The 20,014-nt window shown below is 27.8% G+C and overlaps 2 protein-coding genes across 2 annotated transcripts; one reads left to right on the top strand and one right to left on the bottom strand.

The window, feature by feature from the left end:
* Positions 1-3,545: 3,545 nt before the first annotated feature.
* LOC105648266 (uncharacterized) lies at positions 3,546-6,621 on the top strand. The gene is made up of 5 exons (XM_012234599.4): positions 3,546-4,202; positions 5,290-5,411; positions 5,499-5,539; positions 5,652-5,750; positions 6,156-6,621. Exons 1-5 carry the CDS (start codon positions 3,647-3,649, stop codon positions 6,331-6,333), a joined length of 996 nt encoding a protein of 331 aa, XP_012089989.1. The 5' UTR covers positions 3,546-3,646; the 3' UTR covers positions 6,334-6,621.
* An 804-nt stretch (positions 6,622-7,425) lies between these two features.
* Positions 7,426-11,851, bottom strand: LOC105648275 (glucomannan 4-beta-mannosyltransferase 9). Its single transcript, XM_012234612.4, has 10 exons — positions 11,501-11,851; positions 11,052-11,385; positions 10,365-10,463; positions 10,020-10,272; positions 9,738-9,848; positions 9,508-9,644; positions 9,096-9,209; positions 8,809-9,008; positions 8,519-8,713; positions 7,426-8,006 (listed from the first exon to the last, which is right to left on the bottom strand). The coding sequence occupies exons 2-10, from the start codon at positions 11,379-11,381 to the stop codon at positions 7,844-7,846; spliced, it is 1,602 nt and encodes a 533-aa protein (XP_012090002.1). The 5' UTR covers positions 11,382-11,385; positions 11,501-11,851; the 3' UTR covers positions 7,426-7,843.
* Positions 11,852-20,014: the final 8,163 nt, after the last annotated feature.

The following is a 20,014-nucleotide window of genomic DNA, read 5'->3' as shown; positions in this document are numbered from 1 at the left end:
GACTTCCACAGCTCTAAGAAGAACGAGTTGTTATTGTGAGTCCACGTGTTCCACCCAAACAACCGCATATTTTTACACGGTGGTAGTTGATGATTCTCCTAATTGAATTAGTAATTACGTGAAGCAACGTTTTCTTTCTTTCGTATTTCTAAAATTTTATTAATATAATTTATTTATAAATAAGTTTCTTTATTTATGAAAATCACATGCTACCAAATATGCTTTGTAACCATTTCCATTGCTTTCTAATAAGAACGAAACACAAGTTAGATTTCAAAAAACGTATTTATTTAAGTAGAAAAAAAAATTTTATGCTATATAATTCGAAAGAGATTAGTATTTTTTAATATCTAAAAAAAAAAAAATCAAGAGAAAAATTTTTAAAAATTTAGAAAAAAATTTTACAAAAATATTTGGTAACTTAGGACCTAATATTAATTATACATCTTTGGATAATAATTCTCATATCATATTAAATAGCTTAGGACCTTATTGTAATTTTGAACTTTAAATTTGGCAAAAAGACAAAAGTAGAAATCAAACAACAAACAATTTGGTGACGACACCTTCACCTACCCACAATAAGGAATAGAAAGAAATTAAAGCAATTGGCAAATTTGGCCAATCATATCAATATGGTCGCACAAAACAATGATGCATCTTTCTTCAGTTACATACCAGCGCAAAGTCCGGTATGATTCCTAAATTAATTATCATAAATTTATATTTATAAATATAGTTTTAAAAATTTTGACATAATAATATAATATAATATTACCTAATAAAATTTTATGCATGATAATTTATATTTATTAAATTTATCCATAATAATTTTAACTAATAGATAGCATTATGGATATTAATTATGTAAAAAAATCATAATATTACCTCTATTTCATAATACTTGTTACATTTGGAATTTCACGTATCTTAAAAAATATTAAATTTGTCTAAATTACAATAAATTATTGAGTAAATTGACTATATTACCCTTAATTCAATACTATTTATGTAAGAAAATCATTATATTAAAGTAATAATTATTGGTCATGTACATAAGGTAAATATAGAAAAAATACCCTTTCGTCCCTTTTTTTTTTGCTAAGATTTTTAAATTTGTATATGTAAAAAATTATTTTTTTTCATGATAACCTTTATGATTATTCATTAAAAATGTAATTAAAAAAGAAATAGAGAGACTGAGTGGGGAAAATACTGTTATAGCAACAGTGTTTTCCCATGCCTTAATACTTTTTAACTTTTTTTACTATTCATTCTTTTCAATTTCTCAAATCTTATCATTAAATGGTATAATTTTCAAATATATTCTTAACTGCCTTTCATAAATTTCTCATGAATCTTTTTATTTTTAACATAAACAAATTTATTGGAATTAAAAAAAAATAAAAAATAGTCAATGTGAAACTGCAGTTATTTAAGAGCTTCAAAATAATTTTTTTTCTTATTTTAATAATAATTATTATATATATAATTCAACAAAATCAGAAAATTAGCAATCAAAATTTTATACTAATAAGATATATAAATATAATGAATAAAAAAATAATTGAGAGAACCAATTATTAAAAAATAATAAAATAATAATTTTGATCAATTTCAGTAAAAAAGAAAAATGAAAAGGACGGAGAAGTAGATCGAAATCGAAACTGTGAGAACCAATTTCAATCTCAATTTTCAACCTTGCCAATTAGAAACTACTATAGCCCATGATTAAACTGAATTTACCGGTTTAGTGAACCGGCCACCTCCAAATCAGGTCACCACGGTTTAAATATAAAAATAAGAGGTCAATCTAAGATTCTCTTGTCTCATATCCCACTGTTTTATTGGTCGAACGAAGCGGCTGCATTAAGCATCATCATCCTTCATTCTACGCTATCGTCGCTCCCTGTCAACAAAAGCCACTCCAGATTTCCATGTGCACGTAACCCTACAAACACGTGAGATGATGGATTTATCAAACCGCATTTTGATTAACGTATTAATAATTATTTTATTTTTAAATAAATAATTAAAATGTAAAATATAAAATATTTTGTAGTCCATTTAACTTATAATTACAAATAAAAAGTCAATTATTTTGATTATTATTTTACTTTTAATTGCTTAAGTGCTGAACTATAGTTTTTTTAATGCTCTTTGAATTTATTTTCTATTTCTTTCTTATTTATTTATTTGAAAACGTAACGAATATATATATAAAAGGATATGATTATTACGTTTAAATTTGTAAATTTTGATAATATTATATATCTTTCACATTAATAATAATTATCTAAGCATTCTCTCAACCTTCCGTCATACCAAGTTAAATGCTAAAAATCCATTCCTAATAATAAAAAAAAGATAATACTATCGTCTATCTTTCAAATATAAAATTATCTTTCAAATGTAAAATTAAATCCTTTGGTCATAGGAAGTCAAATTCTAGAAAATTCATTTTTAATACATAAAACAATAATATGAACTAACACGATACAAAAAGTCCACTTATTCCTTTGATTGAATCATTGTAATTTTCAAAGTTTTTTTATGTGTAAAATATTAATTTAATATGTAGCTAGTATAATTTTTAGAATAATAATTTTCACATTTTTCAATTAATCTTGCAAGTTAAAAAGCTAAATAAAATGATTTTGTAAGTTGAAAAGCTTAATAAAATGATTTGTAAATTGAAGTGTTTAATAAATATAATTTGAAGCGCTTGATGAATAAAATAAAAATTGAGAGTGTCACGGGATTAAACAATAAAGTTTATGGGTGAATTTATATATTTAGCGATGTAAAAATATCTAATCTTTGACTAAATTATTGATTTACATATTAACTGTCAAATTAAGTAAGAAAAAAAACAAAAAAATTAGGTAAAACTTTGAAGAAAATTTTCAATTTTTTTAGGCCATGGTCCTCCGATTCCCTAATGAAGGTCTGTCTTTATCTTATATACTCCTTACATTCCATTTTATTTGCATGGTTGGACAAAATATGCATATTAGAAATTTAGTTGATAAAAATATTTTGTCCTTTTTTATTTTTTAATTCATTAAGATATTAATAAAAGTCATCTATTTAATAAATAATCATAAATATCATTATAGGAGAAATAATTATTTAAATATATAAATTTAAAAACCTTATAAATATTTTAAGAAATTTAAAAGAAAAATAACAAGCAAACAAACAAAATGGAGGCGGAGGAAGCATAATTTCAAAACAAAAATATCTCGTGAGTGATAATAATATCAAACTAACTTTTAAAACCTAATATTTCTTGTGAGGATGCATGCTATATTAGGGTATTTTGCATTTTCCTTTTTCGAATAACGATGTTAATAAATATATTTGCATAATTAAGCAATTAATTAACTTAATTAATTTCCTGGTAGAAAATTAGAAAAAAATAAAATAACTTGAAATGGAAAGCTCTGATTGGAGACTCTCTCGACTCATTCAAATGGCAGTGGCAGCTGCCCCAGCTTTCTCGTGGACCCCACACAACATTTCTCTTCCCTAAAATGGTTCGCCGTCTAACTCTACGCTAACTTTCTGATATTTTTCCATTTTCTAATGCGCTCTGCTTTGTACCTTCGCAAAAAAAAGCATTCAGCTTTTTCAGCTATGGCTTATGGTGCGTAGTTTAAGAAAGGCCATAACTTGCCAGCGCAAGATAGCATCAACCATCACTGATATGCTTGGTGTACTTTGTGCGCGCTCTAAGCCTTGGATCCTCAACTCTCACTCCTTTTCTGTTGCTCATTTTAATCGCTGCTTGCAAGCTCCTTTACATATCGCTGATTTCTCCATCTCCAATCGCCAGCGCCACCACTCTACTGCCCATAGAATTGGCGGTTCCAATGGAGGTACCGCCTACATATGGCACCTGATCCGGCCGTCAGGGTTTAAGAGGAAAAATAGTAATGTCAAGAGACTGTTGGCTGAACCGAGAGGCGAAGGATCATGGAATGTTGCCTGGGATGCAAGGCCGGCCAGATGGCTACATCGGCCTGACTCAGCTTGGTTGTTGTTTGGAGTTCGCGGATGGCTTGCGCCAATTGGAATTGGGACGGACGTTAATAACGAGAGCGTGGTGGTTGCTGAAGATAACAGTAACGGTAGTGATGATACTAATTCGAATGGGATTGATTTCAATCGTGACAGTTCTGCTAATTTCAAGGTTACAGGTGAGTTTAATCAATTATCTCTCAAAATTCTACTCATTAATTTTTGGACTTGCGATTATTTCATTAAACTATGAAATATAATCATTTGATTTTTTTTTTAATACAAAAAAATTCTGATAATTTTTTAAAAAATTGAAAATTGGATTTTCGGGTGTTTGATGATATTACCAATGAGAATATATAATTCCCGAAACTTTCAAAAATTGGCTTTTTTTTTTTTTTTTTAAATTTAATTCCTGAGATGGACTATCTATCTGATTGCAATTTACAAACTCTACAAATTTCATGTTAATGTTGATGATGTTACTGCCACAGAATTATATTAAAAATTTAAATTTGTTTGTTTTCTGTTTTTAATGGATTTAACTTTCAGGAATCCTTTGAATTTTCAATTACCAAAGTAAACAGTGTTTTTTATTAAATCATTTCGTTTTTAGTATTGAAATATTTTCTGATAAATTTTCTAATTACTTTTAGTTAGTCCTCCAAATAAAGAATATCCAGCAAAAACTCCATAAACTAGCAGGTAAAGAAATGCCCTTATATCAGTCTGGAAGGAAATCATGAAAGATAAATAGAAAGAAAAAGATATACCATATTCAAGAATTCTGTAGCTTAATTTCTAAGAAATATAAGATTTTCTCATTTTTGAATAAGAAACTGTAATTAAGATTTTCTCAATTTTGAGTTTGATTCTAATATGTTTGATGATGTCAATTGCAGAGAATCTATAATTCCCAAAATTGAAAGATTTTCTCATTTTTGAATTTGATTTTAATGTTTTATGATGTCATTTACAGAGAATCTATAATTTCCGAAATTTCAACTTCTATTTTGCGGAGATACGTTAGTATTTTTTAATAGCAATGATTTTTTTTTTTTCCAATTACAAAATTTATGATATAGATTGGAGTGACTTTAGATGTTTGGAATTGAAGTTTCATGGATTTCACATTTGACCAATCCAAACAATCTCGATTGGAATCCACTTTCTTACATGGTGTGCCCTTATATGGTTCAATAATAAATAGATGGGATGGATGCATAATTTTTTGGATGTATAGAATCTAAGAAGAAGGTGGTGCAGGAGTACTGGCTGATGGGAGATGTCTATTTAGAGCAATAGCTCACGGGGCATGTTTGAGAAGTGGAGAAGAAGCCCCTGATGAAAATCGCCAGAGAGAACTTGCTGATGAACTAAGAGCTCAAGTGAGTTTTAATGCTGATTGGAAATTCCACTTTTGCACTTTATGTATGAAAGGTCTTGTGCCGTTGCTAATTACATGGACTTTATAGGTGGTAGATGAGCTTTTAAAGAGGCGGGAAGAATCCGAATGGTAAGCTTTGCACTTTTGGAATTTGCAAGCTCTCTGTCAATTGCTAACACATAGTTGCTTCAAATGATCCTTATTTCATTTTTTTTTCCCTCTGGTTATGAAATCAATTTAGGTTTATAGAAGGCGATTTTGATGCATATGTCGAGAGAATCCAACAACCTTATGCATGGGGTGGAGAACCTGAGCTGTTGATGGCTTCTCATGTTTTGAAGTTAGTTTTAAACTTTTCCTTCTTATTTTGATATGCTTATATTGCCATAACATGAATATAGAGCAGTTTATACCTATTCTTGTAGCCAAGCCTTTATATAATCTTTAGATGGCTCCTCACTTATATTTTTATCTGATTGTATTTTATGTTCACCACTATGGAGCCAAAGTTAAATGCCTCAAGTTTCAGGACTTGAATTAAATTTGCTGTGTTCTAGAATTTGAACTTTGCAATAGAATTCTGTTATTCCAATGAAATAATGTCAAAACAAATATATTCTGTCATTCTAATCAATTTTTCAAAAATGCTGTGATCCTGGTAATTGGACTTGCCTGCTATGCTTGAATTCTTTTTGATTTACTTCTGACTTCAACAATTGACAAGTCTTGTCACTCAATGTCTCAGGACTATGGTATCAGTCTTCATGATCGATAGGACATCAGGTAATTTGGTAAACATAGCAAATTACGGTGAAGAGTATCGGAAAGACCAAGTGAATCCCATTAACGTGCTGTTTCATGGATATGGTCATTACGACATATTGGAGACCTCAGAACAAAATTATCAGAAACTGAACATCTAGAAATTGGGTGTGGTTCATAGAATAATTTCACCCCTGTTGATCAGTCAAAATAATGCTACAGGGAGTTTCAGTTTTTTTCATGCTGTTAGATTTTCAGCTAAACTAGATTCTATCACAAGTTACAAAGGAGTTGGTGCAGCAACTCTCAAGCAAATAGGCTTTGCTAAAGTTTTGTAGGTTTCAGGATTTCTTTTACAAGTTTTAAATTCAGCCTATACATCAAGTTAGTAAATTTATATCTTGGTGTTTTAAATTTCTTTCCTTTACAATGAGCTAAAGTTCTTTCTATATTGTTTTTTTTCCCAATCAATAATTTTTTCCGATGCCTGTCTTATCAAAATTGCGTCTTTGTTTCACCTTTGGTCTGCCATCAACTATACTTTTTTACATATTGTAGAATTGATAGCATGTGATATACTGGTCAATGTTCATATGTTAAATAAAAATGGAGGGTATACTAGGATTTGGCAAGATTGCATATACTTGATTGTTCTCAGTTTCTGCTAATACCATTATGGTCTGAGATTTGAGTTTTTGTGTTAACATTTGCAAATTATTTGACCTTTCTCTGGAGATTCTATTTGGATACTGTAATTGGTAAACATTCAATATTGACAGATTATTTCATAATCAAAATGGTCAGGTTTGGTATTACTGTTTCTAGCTTACTTTGCCTTTCTCAGAATAAAAGTATCTGTTGAAAGTCTCTCTCTCTCTCTGTCTTTTCCTCTTCTGCAGATGTTTCTACTATACCCATTCTCATTCTTTTCCATAAACTTGGAGCAAGGCAAGCTCCAAAATTCCTATAATTAGACTATATTGGGTGACAGCTTTTGAACTAGCTTTTATTAATTATAGCGTTATAACTTTAGTTTTTGAATACTCAAAACGTTAGTTTTTAATCAATTTTTTTGACAATTAGACCCATATGTTCTTTTTTATTATTTTATTATGTATAGCTAATTATTAATTGTCATGCATGTTTGATGTGGGAATGCTCAAAATTTAAATTTCTAATTTCTTCAATTAGTTAAAAGACAAATATTCAAAATTTCAAGTTTTGCAAAAGAACAGCAACAAAAAGATAGGGAGAGAGCAAGTAATGTATAGTATTTTTCATATCAATTTAAGCAACATTTTCACATTTCATTTATATTACCAAAAAAAAAAAAAAAAAAAAAAAATCCAATTCCCTATATCCTAACAATACATTTTAAAACTATGTCTTCACCCTTTCCTTTCATGCCAACCCCATATACTATTGCTACACAATAGGTACAATAATTTTCAGTTTATCAACTAATAAACAGAAATTCCCTTATGTTCAATACTAAAGAATGAACAGCATTTACTTTTTGTAACAAATAAAAAATTATAAAAAGAAAAAAAAAAAAAAAAAAAAGAGGAAGCCTTCAAAGGACCATTATGATAAATTTTTTTGACAAATAATAAATATTTGAGAAACAAATTTTGGCCAGGAGTACTTTTTTTTTTTCTTTTTGTTTTTTGGCTAAGAGTTGGGGACAAAGGTTCCAACATAGCCAATTCCTGCAACAAAGAAGGCAATAGATTGTAGGAAGAGGTATATGAAGTAGCTGTTCTTTCCAAAGGCAAAATCATAGCACCCACAGAAGAAGAGATAGGCTCCAACACCAAGCTCTAGCAAATGGATTCTGTATATATTCCAAAAATTAAATAAGCCAATGTCAACTCCATATTCTAAAAGCTTGTAATAATATAGGGAAACATAAATATTTTTAAAAATAAAGTTAGAACTATATATACAAATTTTCAAAATGAAAAATTTTACCCTAATTTTGAAAATTTATTACCCATTTGGTTAATGTTAAATTCAATTATTTTTTGCAATTGATGAGAGATGAATGGATTTTTATATGTTAGGTGAGTTTTTGATGAGTGACTGGAAAAAAATGAAGAATATAATAGGTCATATTTTTTTCATTTTAATTTTTACTAAATGGGTTCATTTCTAACTAATTTTTGAAAATAATAGTAAAGTAATCTATTTGAAAAAGAATTGCTATAATAAGCCTTTTTCTTTTAATTTAAAATTTACGAAATGGGTTTATTTCCAATTAATTTACAAAAAATAGTATAAATTAATTCATTTAAAAGATTTGTGAACAATTATAAATTTAAAACGCCAACAAGTTAATGAACTTACCTTTCTCCAATCCTAATACGAGGCTTCTTTGGAGCTTTGGCACTACCTTTACTCTTAAGAGCATCTCCTAGTTTTTCAGTGACAACCCATTCATTCACTCTCCCTGCCTCCACCAAACCTATAAATGTTGCCTTCGTCCGGTGTAGAGACATCACATTCTCAAATAAAACCCAGAAAATCAGCAAATGTAACGATCTGCAAAATTATAAAAGTATTAAAAACTAACTAGAGATGATCTTTTGGTTGAGAATTTCTCGATAAAAGAAATCTAAAAATTTAATATTAGGCACCTTGGAGTTCCAACAGCATTAAGGAGAGTGATAGTTGAAGGAATATAAACAGATCCCCACTTGGGAACTTGTACTTCAGGAACCAAAACAGTTGCAGGAAGAACAACACAATAGAATAGAAATGTGACAATATGAGCTACGATCTTTCGAACAAAGAAGAAACTGTAGATCACATACAGCTTCTTCCATAATGATACTTTCTGCATTAAATAGTACATAAGAGATTTTATAAATAGAGACCTCATAATTAATATCCAAGCGAAGAAAGAAAAGAAAGGAGTACATACCTTATTTCTTACTATCTCCATTGCCATTTTCTTGAACAGATTTGCAGGGCCACAAGACCATCTATGCTGCTGGTATCGGTATGCTTTGAATGTACTTGGTAATTCATTTTTTACCTAATACATATAAGAAAGTTAAAAACACAACCTTTGCATTGATTTTAATAGCACAATTAGGAGTATAAATTGCTTGTTCAAATTAGTCATGATAACAAATTAAGAACTTAAGGTCTGCGCTTATTTAGATTTTTTCAATAGAGTATCATCGTATCCTTTTTGGTTGCGAGCTCGTCTGAGCAAAGTGTGCTTCCAAGGATCTAATTTGTGTTCTCACTCTTCCGAGATAAAAGTTTCTTACCACATCAACTAACACTTTCATTTAAATTGCAGGCTTTGACCCTAGAAATATCTATACCTTAAGATCAGCAATATAAACGAATTTCCATCCTTTAAGACTAGCCCGGACAGCTAAATCCATATCTTCCACCGTTGTTCGATCCTTCCATCCACCAGCTTCATTTAAAGCTGAAATTCTCCATACACCGGCAGTTCCTACATATATAAAAAAATTTCTAACAATGCAATAAAATTTAAGAGAGAAATTGAAATTGATTATATGTTAGGTAAGAGAGACATTAATCTAACCATTGAAACCAAAGAAAGCATAAGTTGAAGAGCCCACTTCTTGCTCGACTTTGAAATGATAATCTAATGACATTTCTTGCATTCTTGTCATTAAGCATTCATCAGCATTCACTGCAAATTAATCCACAGCAAGAACAAGTTAAAAAAGAGTTTCAATTAACAAAAACGTGAAGAAATTATAGTCATTAGTTAACGGGTCTGCTCGGCTAATAGATTAGCTGTTAGCTGATAGCTGTTAATATAGCAGTTTAAATTAGAAATGTTCGGTAAAAAAGAGATTACCAAACTTCCAACGAGCTTGAACAAGACCAATTTGTGGGTTATGGAGAAGAAAAGGAATGGCACGCCAAAGGAAGTCAGGCTCAGGCTGGAAGTCAGCATCAAAAATGGCGACATAGTCACATTGTTTTACGTAACTGTGTTTCATTCCCTCTTTAAGAGCTCCTGCTTTATACCCATTTCTATTGTCCCTAATTTCATACTTTATGTTTATGCCTTTGCTTGCCCGTCTCTGGCATTCCATTTCCACCAAGCTCTGTAAATACCAAATTAATTTACCTTTATTATTATTTTGCTAAAAAAAAAAAAAAAAAATGAAGAAGAAGAAGTAGGTTTAGGTATGTATACCTTGATAGCTGGGTCTGTTGAATCATCAAGCACCTGGATTATGATCCGATCAGATGGCCATGAAAGCCCACATGCAGCTCCAATGGACAATTGATAAACCTGCATATATATAATTTTATTTTCTTCAACTTACATTGTTTTCCTTTTCTTTTGAAAATAACTTAATTTTAGCATTTGCAAATCTGTTAGTTGCTTTTTTTTTTTTTTTAAATGATAATCTCTTATTTATTTTAATCAAATTGAAAATATGAATTTAGAGTTTATTTGGTATTAAGTTAATTTAAACCTCTTTTAAAAGAAATATAATATGTTACTTCGGAACTTACTTTCTTCAATTTTGCATACTGCTTCAGAAATTTTTTTAAGCATAATAAGTAAAAAACATCAAATCTATACTGAAAATAATTTAATGATTAATATTTTTCCCAAAAATTAATAATTTCTAATAATTAAATTTTCAATGTGCTTTTCTCATCATCAATTATTCAAATAGTAATCAAACTTTAACGTAGTGCCTAAAATAAATGTTTGTCCATATATAATTAACGGATGGAAAATAAATAATAATAGTATTGATATGAAGTATAATTAATAATTATAATTCTAATCTAATGCTTGTAAGTACATGAATATTTTAGATGTAAACATAAATTTATATTTCACTTAGGAAACTTTTAAAAGAAATACCTCTTTTTCATTGTACATTGGAATTTGCACCAAAACCATAGGATAAGAAGAATTGCCAAGCTCAATATCATCCTTCATAGGCTCCCATTTATACCTCTTGCTTGGTTTCCTCCCAAGCAATTTTACAAAAGCAATCACAACACCCATATACACTCTTTCAATGAATAGCATTATTGACATGGCTAAGCACATTGTCACCAATAATTTCAAAACCGGCACAAGAATTGGCGCTTTCAATACTTGCCATACCAAATTAAGCTGACTCGTAATATCATCTTGACCGCTTTGAAATGTACTCGGAAAAATAGTTGTAGAAGATAGACCATCCATTACACTTAACAAAATTAGACAAAAAGAAAAAAAAAAAAAAAAAAGGGAAAAAATATCAGTAATATGTGACAATATGGGTGCTGGATTGATATATATGTATATATATAAAGAAAATATACCCTTTGCGAAAAGAACACGAATAGCTTGTTTGTGCTAATGATATTTGATTTTTGCTTTCGAGTTACGTTAAGGCAATGTGTAGGAGAGCGAGAGTGGTGTAGCTGGCTTATGGTGTCAGTGACTTGATTATAGAAGCTGTGGTTACTCCATTGCTGAGCAGACCCACATTATATATTTGCATGTGATCGCAAAAAGTGAACTGGAAATCAAGATTTCAGATCTTAATTTATAAAGAGAAGCAAGAAAAACCCTCTTCTTTTCTTTAAAAAAAGAGAGTGTATTTGTATACTTTCTTCTTCTTTGATAGTATTATTTAAAGAATAGAGGTTTTGGGTTTTAAACCTTCATGTGGTGCTTGTATCTATATATATACATATTAAAGAAGAATGGCTTTATATGGCTTAGTCAAAAAGGATAAAGACTGCTCATCTAAATTAATATAATTAATTAATTAATTAATTAATTAATTAAACAAAAATATTTCTTGCAAATTAAAGAATAATATGGTGACATATAAACTGAGAGTTGTCGTTAGCCACATGTGTTACTTAAGATAGTATCCATTTACACTGAAGCATGTACATTCATTTCTCTCCTATACTCAGCTATTAATTTTAAAAAATCATCATTCTTTGTTACCATAGATGCTCTATTTTTGTATGGCTGTGTTCGGCAAGAGAGTTTGAAATAGTATTTAATGTTTTGATTGGGTTAAAATACTGTTTTAATTAATTATTGTGTTCGATAATACATTAATGTTATTTACAAGTGATGGGTTAATTTTGGAATTGGAATTTGAAAGAAAGGTTGCTTGGGGTTTGAGAATACAATGATTTGAAGATGAATACATTATGTGATCTGTCTTTTGATGTGTATCAATGCATCTCATCCAAGCATTCATGTGACCATCCTCAACTTCTCCCATGAGGAAAATGTCTCCCAAAATAATTATTAAATATTTTTATTATTATAATTAAATATTTTATTTTATATATATATACACCCATGTAGGAATTATAAGTTAGAGCTCAAACTCAAACTCATATCAAAATTAGTATTTTAAATGTTCATATTTTCAAGGGTTAAAACACTCAACTTATAAAAACAACGTCCAAAATATTATATAAAACTTACCCTTGAAATAAATGAATTCCACTTTTGTGAAATTCATTTATAAATGAAAAATAAAAATTAAATTTACGAATTTAATTTTATAGATTTAAATATAACTAAATTAAATTTAAAGAAAAGAAGAATTTCTAAATAAATTTTATAAACTTAAACAACTCTTCTAGCCTTCTAAAATTATTATGTGTTAAGAATCTCACATCGACTAAATAACCAATCCATAAAGCGCATATAAGGGTGGCAAGCAATGACCTTTTTTTTTTTTTTATTTAAAAAAAGGTAGTATGATTAACAAACTAAATTTAGGTTAGAAAGTTAATACCAAAAGATTTTAATCATGTATGCAAGAATTCTCAATGAGATGATTATTAATTGACCACTTCATTATAGCCCATCCTATCGTAATTGAAAATCTTAATGAATTTAATCACTAATCACTTAACTAATATTCCACATTAATTAGTATTTCATTTCATTTTAATCATTTCATTTCATTCCACATGAGATGATGCAACCTAAAATTTGAATCGTAATCTATAGAATTTAAGTTTGGTGTGGATTAATTAAAATACACACAATTTCAAATATCAAAATTAATATAATTTTTGGCGTAATTGTTACTTTTTTTTTGGATCAATTAAGCTCGATTTTAAATAAATCAAAATTAATTTTCTATCTTTAATAATTAAAATACAAACACAAAATACAAAAATTATTTAGATATATGAAACTAATTAAAAAATGAAGAGTTACATAATTCTCTTGATACTGTAAAAATAATTTTTTTTTATTACAAAAAATATATTTCTATAACTTAATTTAATTCTTTTGATTGTTTTCATTGAGTTAACTAAAAGGTTTGAGTTGTTTTGATCAAAAAACTGTTTTGTTAATGGAAATAAATATTAAAAACTATTTAATTTATAAAAAATGAGTAAGAAATTAATTAGGTTAAATTTCTAGAACTAACTATTTTTTGTTTTTCATTTGTAATCAGGTGGTAGGCTTATAGAGGTAGCCAATGGGCAATGGATAAGGTCAGACCAAATGAGGTTGGATCATTTGGGAAATTAAGTTTGAATATGTAATTTTTTTTTTTTTTTTGGAATTTATAAAAAACAAAAATAATTTGTAATATATGCAACAAAAAGGAGGTTTTAGCTTTTAAATAACTCCCAATCAATTGATGAGAAATTCTTTAATTAATTCAAAAAATTCAAATTTAAAACCTCGGATTTTTCACATTTTAAAATATGTGAGAAACAATTAAATTGCTTCTAATATTTAAATATTTAAATTTGATGGAATAAGGTATAGAGGAAAATCATCGCTCTTGGAAATACAAACTAAATTGGATTTTATTAATTGGAAAACGCATTTGCCAAAATTTTTTTCTTTTTGAGAAAAATCAAACTAGAATTTCATTAAATTGTATACAGATATGAGATACAAATCAATTCGATTGTATAATTTTGTATAAGAAGTCTAATACTAAATCACTTATATAAATAATAAAAAAACATAATTTTGATTTGAAGTATCTGATCGAACGGACTTGCTCCACTTGGTGGCTATTCATGGCCACTGGTCGAGTCCATGGCTTTTCTATAAGTCCCATTTGATTACCTTCAAATTTTTTTCTTCTATTGGAGAGGAGATATACACTTCTTTCTAAATAACTATCCAAATAATAAAAGACCTAAACAAAATCACCATATTGGTGATAACAATAACTCAGAACTAGATCTGAGGATAAAATTCCAATATATGGATAACAATACATTCTAATATATGGGTGGCAATAACTCATATCTGTTTACAAATCTGAGAATTATTTGCAAAAAAACCAAACAAAAAAAAAAATGGACGACCACCGGTAGTCGACATGGAAGAAAAGGAGAGAGGTTTTAGATTTTCTAAGAAAGAGGGAGAGAGAGAGGGGCATTTGCAAAAATTTATCTCATCATTAGGAAAAAAAAATCTTTAAAAGGAGTGCTCAAAAATAAAAATGCTATTAACCTTTTAAACTCTAATATTAAGTGATATTAACCTTTTAACAGCCGAAGGGATTGGATAAGCTTATATTCTTGAAAATAATGATGATTACTAGTTAATCACTAACAATTAAGAATAATAATAACTAGTCATCAGTGACATGTCATTGCTTTCTTAATTGAAACAAGCCATAGCTCACGGCACTCGCGATCTAGACAATTTTTGAGGTGAATATGTAATAAATTATGATAAAAATTTTCTTTTGAATTTTAAAAGGGGTTAATTGAGAAAAATGCATATCTAAAGGGAATTTATATATATATAGATCCGCGCCTCGGCCCTATCATTTTATGGGTTATGCAAATAACTTTTATATAAACTTACCAAATTGTTGAAAATTCTTATAATTATAAAATTTTAGATTAATCAAACTGCACATAATTAGCACTTTTCAAATTCAATTAAAATTTGTTAGTGACCCAAAAACATTTTTGAAATGTTAATTTGTATCTTGAATTATAATAATATCAATTAATGAGAAGAGATGACCTAAATATTATCTCATGAAAGAAAAAAGTGGTTAGACCATAGAATTAATTAATAACCAAATAATTGATCAAATGATGTTAATTTCTATGATGACCACACAAATGAGAATTGATGTTTTATTTGATTGTACCAATAAAAACTCCTTAACTTTGTTCTTAATATCTATGATTGCATTGGACAAAGAAAGTTCATAGAAAAGGAAAAGCAAGAGAAAAAAAAAAAAATAATGGGTCAATCATAACAGTTTGTGGGTACTAAAATCTACTACAACAAATATTGGAATTAACTTAATTTCATTTTATTTTTATTTTTAAAAATAGTAATAAATATTAATATATTCAAATGTTAATACATATTAATTATGCTATTAAATATTTATGATAGTACTAATTAAAGAAAAAATTTTGATTTCTAGAGTTTATGCAAGAAGTGGTATTTCTGCTAGTTCTTATTAGTATTAAATTGTTACCTTTTAGCACTCTATAGAATGTAGATTATATTATTAAGAGTAATATATTTTTTCTTATTGTATGTAGAAATTAGAAGTTTTTTCTTATAATTAACTAATTAGTCATAGCAAGCCAAGTTGATTTTCAATTAATGGGAGCCATTTTATGTTCCCTAAAATATTTTTTTTATTCACTTTTATTTATCGTTTAAAATTTTTATACGGTGATTAAGAAAATAATTAAATCAGCTAAATTGTAAACAATATACTTTTAAATTTAACTAAATTATATTTTATTTCACCTTTTTTCAAAAGATATTTTATTTCACCTAATTACTCGAATTCTAACAATTCTCTCTACATTAATTTATCATCAAAATGAAGAGAAAGAGAGGTGATCGAATAAGTTTTTTTTTTTTTTTTTAAGATAATACATTAGGATTTTATTAAAAAACTTCAAATCAATATAAATATTATAAGGAGGACATGATCATTCTCCTGAAAACTAGACATAGAACAAAAGTTATTATAACTAAAATAATTAATGTTTGTTGATCTAACAAGAAATCATAATCAAAATTAGAAAGTGAACTTGAAAAAAATAGATAGATCTTCAAAAGTGGTTGGTTTAATAAACTCTCTAAATCTTCTATACATGGTTTAATTATCCATGAATTAATTACTTATGATAAACGCAGAGGATTAATCATTAAATTTAATAAAGGAACATGCTGCACTATCAGGCTCTAAAAGACAAAGATCATCGTATAGTTGAAACATTCTCCATAAATTGCATACAAGTCCAAATAAAACTAAACAAATACAAAAATAAAATAAAACAAACACTCCACATAAAATGGAGAGATTACAAACTCCATGCAAGATGGAGATAAAATATAAAACAATTGTAGAAACATAAATAACATACATCTATGCCAAAATAGACATAGATATGTAATTTATTAATAAAAAAAATATAAAAACTTGCAACAAAACTAGAAATATGAGGAGGGATGATAGGTGTTATTTTTATAGTATTTTTAATATAGTTTTTATTAGGATTTTTAGTATTTTTAATTATTCTAATTAGATTTTATTTAGTTTTATTTATGTTTTTCGATAAAGTTTTATTGAATCATATTTCACTTGATCTTGAGGAATTTTGTAGGATTTTTATAGGAAATCAGTCAAAAATACAATAGAGGACCAATTGTCAAAGACTTCCAGCAAGTAGCAGACCTAGGGCATGCTACCCAGCAGCCCCGTGCTACTCTGCAGAGTTTAACTTGGGCTGAGATTTCATATTAAGCTTGTGCTGCCTACATGAATTTATATGAAGATATTATGAGACGTACCTTATTAAAGCTGGAGTCTTATTTAGACACTGAGAGAGTCCTAATTGCGAAATACAAAACATAAATAGTTTCATATCTGCAAAAAATTTCTTCATCAATAAAGATTTACTTTCCTAAACAAATACGAAGATATATCAGACAATCTATATAAAGAGAGAGACTATCCATTCATAGGGGATCCATTCATTGTATATTATCTCTGGTTCTATTATTTTCTTTATATAGTTTTCTCTCTCTTTAATACTTCAAACACTCAAGATTGGTATCAAGATTTAAGGAAGCCGCTCAAGCCAATCATTGACTAGTTTTTATTTTTAAACTCTCTTTTTGTTTATTATTCTTTATGGGATTATTTACAAATTTAATTGAGTTTCATTTGTTCACTATGTCAAACTAAATCTCTTTACTAGGGATATAATATAGCTTACTTCAACTTCAGTTTATAATATTAGATTTGATTTTCTTTAATCAAGTAAAGTTTATTATTGATCTTAATGCTTCTAGACAGAGTTTCTCCCATGGATTGATTTATTTCATTAATCACTGTCGAGAGAAAGGTTTTTGATATGAATAGGATAATAAATTTCATGGGAATAATAACTTGATGTGAGAGCTAGATGGTTTAACTCGTGAGAGTTTTTCATAAAATTAAAGTTCTTAATTTATGAATTCTTAATAATCACAAAAACTTAATGATTTAATTTATATTTGATTGTGCCATTGGGAGATGGGTAATTGAATTGGGTTAAAATAGCTAATAAAACATCAAGAGAGCTTAATAGCGAATTTAGGGTTATTTCGCCTTCTTGAATAATTAAAATTGATTATCAAACTAATAGGATAAACTAGATAGAATTAAGTGAAGTCAAAATCTCTAGTAACTTTTAACCATTGATTTCTTTTCAACAACTTGTTATTTGATCTCATTCTTATTGTTTTTACTTTAACTCTTTTATTTTCAAATACATTCTCTTATTGTCATTTAAATAATAATATGTTAACACAATTTTGCTACTTGGTATATAATTTTCGTGAGACGATACTTTACTCACTCTTTATTACTTGTTTGGTATTTCGTACACTTGCAAAAAAGTTTGTCAAGAGACTGTCACAAGAGACAAGAATCAGCCCTCTCCATATCTACGTGCTTGGTTTGTGTTTCAGTGGAGAAAATGGAAGAAAATAATGGTGAATGGGAGAAAAGAGAGAGAGAGGAGCGCCATAGAATAAATTATTTAAAATTGCATAAAGTTGATTACTTTATAAATTTAAATAAATGAAATTTTTAATTAATGGTTAATAAAAAATGAAAGGAGAGAATGTTGAACTGAACTGTTGAAGGAAATCTTTATTATTAGAAAATGAGTATTTTTAACTCCTAATCCAGATTTAATTAATGATTGTAAGGCTTTATTATAGGAGCTTCGTTTTTGTTAATTTCGTTTTTATATAAAAAAAATCAGTAAATTAAATTGCTCATATGTTTTATTTGAGTGTCGGATTCTTTGACGAGATAAAATAGAGGCAGGTCCTTAATTTATCCCGGTTGATGTTCTATATCATGATTTAAGCAATTTATAAAGTTAATATTTTTGTTTAAAAAAAAGTTCAAATCAAGATATGAATTATTTATACAATAAAAAATATTTATATAATATGTAAAAATTAATTTGTGATAAGTGTAGCGTTACATATTAATTTTAAACTCTATATTTAATTCAATTCTTTAATTTATGTAACACTTTTGATTGGGACTAAAATATTTGTAAGACACTGTTGCGATTCAAGCAAACTTCAATTACAATATTTTAAATGCATTGCATATTACATTAGGTGTCTATTTTAGAGCAATTCAATCTAGAGTCTATTCGATAAAATTAGTTATTTTGATAGTTGTTAGCTATTAATAGCGTTTCATAAAACGTTAAAAGTTAAATATTACATGAGTTAATTTTTTATAAAATAATATCTTAACCTTTAAAAATTAATTCAAACGTTATATTATCAAACACTGTAAAATATAACATCAGTCAATACACTAAAAGCTAGTCAAAAATTATTGACGAACATAGACTGAAAGGGGTAGATAAGGAAGATGTTGAAACCTCAAGCAAGCGACCGTCAAAGAAAATATGAATGGAACTTTACGTGGTGATTGCAAATGTAATTGGTTGGTAATTAAGTCTAAAAGAAGAGTGATGAATGGAATTGATAGATGTAATGTCTGAGTCAAAGGAAGGAAGGAAGGAAGGAAAGGAGATGAATAGTCACTGAACCACCATTTCATCAACCATTCCTCATCTTTTTAATTTAGTCTTTGGTTGGATGGAACATCATTTTTGGTTATTGGACATAAGACCCCACCATTCAGCATTGTCCACCAACCATCATATACAGAGATGCATTAATTTTTGGTCAAAAAACTTTTGTGCCAAGACTGCAAATATGATTTGAGTTACCAAATGCCTAGTCATCATCATTCTTTTTTTTTTTTTTTTCTTTTTTAATTTAGTACAACTTTTCTAGAATGAGTTATCAAAAATTCATTGATTGGGTATTATTAATTATTATTATTATTATTATTATTATTAAGAATAACATTAGATACTGTAAAGTTTATAATTATAATACATGTATATTTAGAAAGGCTGTGATTATATAATAATATTAGAAATGTTTATTACAATTTTATTTGTATATCATGGTTTTTTTTTTTTTTTAAGAATAGTGTATTTGTTTTTCATGTATGCTGAAATTACATGTTAAATTATAAAATTTAATTTCATTTATGTAATTTATTAATATAAGTTATTATGCCATTGAATATTGCTTTATTAATTATAGTGACATAATGTTACATAGTAAAAATACATTTTTCGTTTGGAATTTGGATATTGAATCTTAATGTGTTAAATTTTTTTTTTTTTTAAAGTTCTTAGACGAATTATTAAGAAATGCTTAATTAACTTAGGCTAAAGATAGTTCAATAAATTTAACCCATCAGTTGGAAAATTTATAACTATTTCTTTTTACCATAT

This window comes from Jatropha curcas, chromosome 6 (genome assembly GCF_041381405.1).
Source record: "Jatropha curcas cultivar XTBG-Jc1 chromosome 6, XTBG_Jcur_1.0, whole genome shotgun sequence".
In the NCBI taxonomy this organism is placed as follows: Eukaryota; Viridiplantae; Streptophyta; class Magnoliopsida; order Malpighiales; family Euphorbiaceae; genus Jatropha; species Jatropha curcas.
The sequence above is the reverse complement of the archived record's forward strand: the minus strand, read 5'-3'. Positions and strand labels throughout refer to the sequence as shown.

Excerpts from the sequence above, each read along its gene's own strand:
- LOC105648266 (XM_012234599.4), top strand. The coding sequence starts at position 3,647 with ATGGTGCGTAGTTTAAGAAAGGCCATAACTTGCCAGCGCAAGATAGCA. Across the intron at positions 5,540-5,651 it reads AGGCGGGAAGAATCCGAATG|GTTTATAGAAGGCGATTTTG; the intron begins GTAAGCTTTGCA and ends AAATCAATTTAG. Across the intron at positions 5,751-6,155 it reads ATGGCTTCTCATGTTTTGAA|GACTATGGTATCAGTCTTCA; the intron begins GTTAGTTTTAAA and ends TCAATGTCTCAG.
- LOC105648275 (XM_012234612.4), bottom strand. The coding sequence starts at position 11,381 with ATGGATGGTCTATCTTCTACAACTATTTTTCCGAGTACATTTCAAAGC. Across the intron at positions 10,273-10,364 it reads CAACAGACCCAGCTATCAAG|AGCTTGGTGGAAATGGAATG; the intron begins GTATACATACCT and ends TGGTATTTACAG. Across the intron at positions 9,645-9,737 it reads TGCTTTCTTTGGTTTCAATG|GAACTGCCGGTGTATGGAGA; the intron begins GTTAGATTAATG and ends TTATATATGTAG.